Source organism: Mastomys coucha, unplaced genomic scaffold (genome assembly GCF_008632895.1).
Source record: "Mastomys coucha isolate ucsf_1 unplaced genomic scaffold, UCSF_Mcou_1 pScaffold14, whole genome shotgun sequence".
Taxonomy (NCBI): Eukaryota; Metazoa; Chordata; class Mammalia; order Rodentia; family Muridae; genus Mastomys; species Mastomys coucha.
In genome coordinates, this window is record NW_022196896.1 from 93,114,566 (window position 1) to 93,121,524 (window position 6,959).

The 6,959-nt window shown below is 38.2% G+C and overlaps 1 protein-coding gene and 1 pseudogene across 1 annotated transcript in view; one reads left to right on the forward strand and one right to left on the reverse strand.

Annotated features, from left to right (window-relative positions):
- Myl1 (myosin light chain 1) overlaps positions 1–3,555 on the reverse strand; it is a 21,943-nt gene extending 18,388 nt beyond the window's left edge. Inside the window, exon 1 of the mRNA XM_031367810.1 lies at positions 3,295–3,555. Coding sequence (XP_031223670.1) covers positions 3,295–3,408 — 114 coding nt within the window. The 5' untranslated portion in view covers positions 3,409–3,555. The remainder of the gene's footprint in view (positions 1–3,294) is intronic.
- Positions 3,556–4,873: 1,318 nt separating this feature from the next.
- The window catches only part of LOC116089457, a 7,177-nt pseudogene continuing 5,091 nt past the window's right edge, over positions 4,874–6,959 (forward strand).

Sequence of the window (6,959 nt, forward strand, 5' to 3'; positions counted from 1 at the left end):
TTTTTTTTTGTAAAATTGCCTGCAGTATCATGTCAAGAATGACCAGATTGTGACACGAATATAATGCAAATGAAAGTTTAAGCCACACATTTCGAGATATGACAGAAGTCCCCTCACAGCAATCCTGGCTTGTCAGCCAACATACATGCATCATGCAAAAAAAAAACAAAAACAAAAAAACAAACAAACAAACAAACAAAACATATATTAAAGTTCTTTTAAAACCCAGACTCGTGGCTATCTTACTTATTTCTGCTCACCATTTTGCTTGGTTGCCACTAACATTTGTTCCTTTATTTAAACCCACAATCATAATGGGTGGTTTTATTTCCTGTGTGATCCTGGGAGGCAGTGGCATTCTAATTCTAGGATTTTTTTTCTGCAAATATCATTTCTTTAAAGGCAAAGAGAACTGAGAACTACCTAGAGCACTAATATTAACGTTCAAATGTCAGTGGGACTTGTTGAGAAGTACTCACAAAAAATGTCTATGGACAGAGGACATCTGGTGAGCATTTGCTCAGAGACCCTCAAAGGTTTTATGTCAGGAAGAACTGGAGACACATTCTAAATAAATAGCTAACAAACCAGGGAATCAGATTGGGAAAGCACATTTAAGCAAACTAATCAAAAATATCCAAGATTGGTCAGACTTCATGGGGGAATCGAGTATATAGCTACTAAATGTGGTATATGTTACAACAGACCAGGGTCTTAGTTGAGAAAAATATTGAGGAATGAATTTAATTATTGCCATGTCTTATACAGAATTAAACTTCAGCATTACCCACAGTGTAAAAGATAGTTAGATGTCTAATCTTACAGGATATATGAAATAAATCTTATAATCCAATTAAGTTTTGTTCTTTATAGAGTTTTCAGAAAGTTAATGAATATGTATATAGATATGTTCATTTTCTCTGCTTGAAGAAAGTTTATAACTGATATGAGGAAATACATCTAGAAGCATCGGGTGATTAAGAGCATCATAGTGGGAAATGCTGTAATCTACTTTCTAATGAGCCCTGTTACCTACTGAAATGAAAAGAAATATTATAAAGCTCTCAAGTTGCATCATAGTCCCAGGCTTTGCTAAAACACTTCCAAGTATATACTGATTCCATAAGGATGAGGCAAAATCATTGAAGGAATTGGAGTGAATCTGTTTCGAGTCCTCCATTTCTAACTCCTTCTGTGTGTGTGTGTGTGTGTGTGTGTGTGTGTGTGTGTGTACGTGATCCTCCTTAAAATGTATTCCAATGAAACACTGAGAGTGAAGCGTGCTGCATTCGTACAACTCAGAGGTCTTCCTTAGCTTTTCTTGCTCGTACCAGCATCAATTTAACAAAGGGGTGGGAGGGTGAAGCCATGTCAAGACTCAGAGGACCATGCCACTTCTCTGCTGGCTGGAAAAAGTGATTGTCTTCATTTCTGGATTAATTAAAACACTGATAATAAAAAGATAATTTATTTACTTTCTTATACATGATTTCTCTGGGTAGAAAATTAAAGCTTGTTTTTATTAGTGCACACTTCTGGGTTTTCTTTCTTCCTTCCCTTTCAGAAGCTCCTCCCAGAACCACAGGGATGCTACTGTCTTATAAATCCCAATATGTATATGAAAGAATGGCTTTGACACTCACTTACGGTAGTAAAGCCATTAAGGAGTGGAGAGCTAGAGAATCGAGAAGTGAATTGGGAGCTGTAATCACAGTTGCACGCTGCAGTCAGTGTCCATCTATAGAGACATCAACTACGGTTGCTGAGGATAAAGATTTGGATTCTTGTTAAGGAACCAACTATATGCATCTTGTCCTCAAAATCAAAAACAAAACACAAAAAAACATTTTCAGAAGTTCCAACATGCATTTTCCCTAAATGGGCATTCATTAATGATACTACATCCTACGACCAAGTTTTTTCAAATATAACTTCAGGTACAGATAAAGATTAAACATGTGTGAGATCCTTGTACTTTTGAAACTCCTTTCATTTCATATGTAGCTGAAATGTTACAAAAAGTACGAGTACATTTGATTTCATCACATAAATCTAAGTGTGCTCTGATTCAATGTTATTTTAGTGATTTTTTTTTAAAGCTCCTCGATTATATTCTGATAGTCAATGGAATGTTTGTGTGTAGGCCAGCATGGTTGCTTTCTGATGCAACATTAAGCCTGAAACTTCAGATGTACTACGTACAGGATCCTTGGCTTGGACGGAAGGATCACCTCATAAGCACTTTGATTCTACTTTTCCATATAAGGTAGGGTTCCTTAGATGAAGATTTTCAACCTGCCACGAGGACCAATCTGAGCCCAGCTAACGAGGAGAAGACGTATTGATGGCCACAGCATCGCCAAGAGGTGACAGGGACATGCATGCATTCATCATTTTCCCAAGCAGGGCATCTTTTCTTAAACTGTAAAGTTGGGTCACAGCAAACTCTCCACACAAAGATCATTCACATTCTCCTTAGTTCAAGATTAGGATGCAAAAAGGCTCATCACAAATCAACAGCTATAAAAATGACAGCATATATATATATATATATATACATTCATACATATATATGTATATATATACATATATATATATATGCTTCATTTAAAAGGAACTTAAAATTCTGAATTAAATGCTGTATATAAATAAACAGGATGATAGCTATAGTCACCGAGGCACTTGAGCACATCAATGTCTGCACTGCGATCTCAATAAGTGTATGAAATTTTATTAAGCAAATTTGAAGAGGGAATTAGCTTGAATTGCAAAAAGAATTTTTTTTTTCAGATGAAGTAAAACAGCTGTTAAATAGATGTGTCCAAGACAACTGGGTTATCAGCTGTCTTCTAGTTTCTGGAAACAACCACAAGCTAAAACTTTTTTTTTTTTTTTTTTAGAATGATGTCGTTTTATAGTCAGGGATCCAATTTCCAAAGAGATTTTATTTAGTATACTCTTTAAACACTTGTAACTGCAAAACCTTTAGATTTATACATTTCTCCCTAAATTGTACTTTGGCAAATTAGGGAAAAATGGAAAACAGAATCAGCAAAGATTGAACAAGAAAAGAGCGGAAACAAACCTCACATGTAGTATCCACTCTTAATAATGTCACTGGAATTGTATGCTCCAGCCCATGTTATTAAGCAGGATTCCCGGCTTTTAAAACACACCGGTTCACCGAGAAATGCCTTTCCTTTCCATGAAAAATAGAACTCTCCACAAATCCCTTGCGTTCCTTAGCGCTGAAAGATGTTTCAGTGACTAAAACGATTCACCTGTTTAAGTTACCTTAATAGCAGACAGATCGATTTTTTCTTCTTTAGGTTTGGCTGGGGCAGGGGCCGGGGCCGGGGCTGGGGCGGGTGCAGCAGCGGGCTTCTTCACATCTTTCTTTGGTGCCATTTTGATTAAAAGGATGGGTTAACAAAAGAAGGATCTCCTCCAGAAGAACCTGTCAGAGTGACACTTGGAAGAGCAGTGGTGGCTCGCTTGACCCGCAGCCCAGCGTCTGGAGGGTGGACCCAGAGTGTTAAATGGTATAAGGGCATGCATATATATTTCCCTTAGTGCCTAACAGAACCTTGACACACGCGGCTGGATTGGACAGTTCGCTTGTCCAGGGGGGTGGCATTCCGGCTCGGACTATAAATGGAATCTAAAGGGTCAGGGCTTCCTTACGTTTTTTGAACGCCTCTTGCTTTTCTTTTTTTCGTTTTTCTTTTCCTCCCACCCCTATCTATAAAGGAGAAAGAAGCATGACAAAGCCAGCCATGGTTGGTTTGGTGACAGCTGACAGATGTACCTTTTTTCTTGGTAGAATTACAGTTCTGTTGAAGTTGTAAGTCTTTTTTTTTTTCCTTCCTAAGAAGCTCTACCGGATTCAATTTCAACTTGGAATTTTGGCTGAGGCCATCACCAACTTTCACCCAGCTTCTTCCCGGCTCATGCCCCTCCCTCCTTGGCCATGGCTTGCAAGAAAATGTTGGTCAGCAAAGAGGTCACTGGTAGCGTTTAAAAATAAAAAGCAGACGTATAAGGAAAGTCCACCACGTTTTAAAGTGGTTTCCTTTCTAGGGAGTACAGTCTGTGTCTCTCCTTGCCTCCCTCCCTCTATGTCTGTGTCCCTACATGAAAGAAAACAATTTAAAATTATTTCTTATAACGATTTTTCTGTACAATTTAATGAAGGATGGTAAATTAGTTTTCAGTTGAAGTCTGCAATTAGCCCATTGCCATCTAAATGACATGAAATAGAATTATTTGTCTCCTTAATCTTATATCCATGCTAGAGGGGGACAAATTTTTTTTTAGGGAAACAAATTTTTTTAAAAAACATAATTATCAGTACTGTGCATGTTTTGCTGGCAATTTGATATTTGCTTTTTCTTATTTTTGTCCTTGGTTTCCAGTTTAATTCAGATTAAATAATATATGAAAACCAAAACTGGGTGTGTTAGTGTAGATCTTTAATCCCAGTACCTGGGACAGAGACAGACAGCTCTCTGAGTTCAAGGCCAGTTTGGTCTACACAGTGAGTTTCAGGACAGCCTGAGCTCCCTAGGGAGATCCTGTCTTGAAAACAAGCAAAAAAAAAAAAAAAAAAAAAAAAAAAAAAAAAAAAGCAACTCATGAAAACCAATGGGTATAACTTATCAAGTGACAAATCCCACCAGAGAGGGCATTGTGATTACATTATTGTCCAGTGTCATTCTCATGTTTGTTGTTCAGCTTGGCAGTTAATTAATGAACATTTACATTTTATTATCATCATTAATTATTGTATATAAAATTATTCATCATCTTGATTGTACATGTGTATGCATATGTATTTGTGCAATGCACATTTGTGGGCGCAGCTTGCATGCAGATGTCAGAGGACAACTTTGTGGAGTTGAGGCTCTTCTACCACATTAGTATGGATTTCAAGTGTGGAATTCAGGTCCTCTTGCTTGCACAACAGACACTAACCATTGTTCTCACTGGCCCTGTAAGTAGTTATCAGGGAAGCAAAAGAGTAGTTAGTTGAGAGTTTTAAGTGAACTTATTTATATGTAATATATGAATGCATTATATAGGTGAAACTGCCCGCAGTTTCACGAACAGGGTTCTCTCCTCCAGGAGGGAACAAAGGACCTGAAATAAAGGGTTTGAAATGCAGAGAGAAAACAGGAAGCCAAGTTGCGTCTCAATCAAGGCTCCACTTTACTGAGAATAAACCAGGGTTTTTATAGTCACAGGAGAAACTGAAAACAAGTCTCTAGATTACACTACAAAGAAAGTTCAGGTGCCAAAGTCCCCAGGTTCAGAAGATCTTCAGGCAGCTGGCTGGCTGTACTCAGGTGGTGGGCGTAGTCAGGCGGCTTCTTCCAAGACAGTCAACAGAGAGCGTCTGTCTTAGCTCCCAGGTGTTAGCCCCCAAGCAGAGGCTGCCAGAAGTCCGATGATTGAAGTGAAGAGGGAAGGTAACATATAGGCACATACAAATATGTAAATGCATGAGTAAATATGTTCTAATTATTACATGAAGTTGTGGCTAAAGACAGCAATTTGTTCTGGTCTGATAAAAGTCTTCCCTATACTTTGTAACTAACAGAGATTAAGACTCATAATATCAGGCTGGGCAGTAGAGGCACACACCTTTCAGGAGCCAGCAGCATTTGGCTCTCTCTCAGCAAGTTCAAGGTTAGCCTAGAGAGCATTCCATGACATTTAGAGCTACAAACAAACAAACAAACAGAAAACACAACAACAAAATAAAGCAAAAACAAAACATCTCTCATATTTTCATAACATCAAGAACTCAGCTGTTAACAACTGATCTACCACCAATTTGTCTCCTCAGCTCATCTATGGGATTGAGTTACTGAATTATCTCACCTATATACATTCAGAAAAAGCTTTATTTTTTCCTTCAGTTCTAGAATTGCTTGTCCATGCTAGGCAAGCCCTCTACCACTGAACTACACTGCCAGCTCAGGACAAATGCTTTAAAAAATCCTTCTAAATTAAATTATTTTTAAACTTGTACAAACAAAAACATGTTTATGAATGAGGAACCAGGTATTGTTAAACACATCTATTTCTTAAATGTTCATCACTTCCTTATGATGAAAATATTCAAATTCTTCTTTTTAGTTTTGAGAGGTCTGAATAATCAATCCATTACTATCTGTAGTTGCCCTACTATGTACTCACACACTAGGGCTTCTGACCTCTGTGTCCCCCAACTGCTAACCTTCTACACTCAAGTTTAATCAGACCCTCTCTCTATCTCTATTTCTGTCTCTGGCCCTTCTCTGTCTCTCTGCATCTGTCTGTCTGTCTGTTTGTCTGTCTGTGTGTTGTTGAGACAAGGCTTTGCCATATAGCCTAGGCTAGTATTAAATTGCAGTGATCTACTTGTTTTGATTCCTAAGTGCTGGCATAATAATTATATCTGAGTACTTAGCTCAGTTCAACATATTTTATTTTTTAATATATAATTTATTTTTATTTTATGCCATTGGTGCTTTGCCTGTGCATACGCCTGCTGTGAGGGTGTCAGAACCCCTTGGAACTGGAGTTACAATTAGATGTGAGCTGCCATGTGGGTGCTGGGAACTGAACTTGGGTCCTCTGTAAGAGCAGCCAGTGCTCTATAACTGCTGAGCCATCTCTCCAGACCTAAGATCAACTTATTTTTTATTCATATGTGAGACTCCTCAGTGCTGGTCTTTCTGGCTTGAGGAGAGTATTTTAACAGCTCTTTCGTGGCTGTGTGCTACTTACCGCAGACTCTTCCATCACCCAAATTTAGATGCTGATATTCTTTCCTTACATATAAGGCAGTCACAAGAACCTAGAATTCTTTTTATTAAATTTATTTATTCACTTTACATCCCAATATCATCCCTCCTGTCCTCTCTCAGCATCCCCTCATGCAGATCTTCCCCTATTCCTCCTTCCCCTTCTCC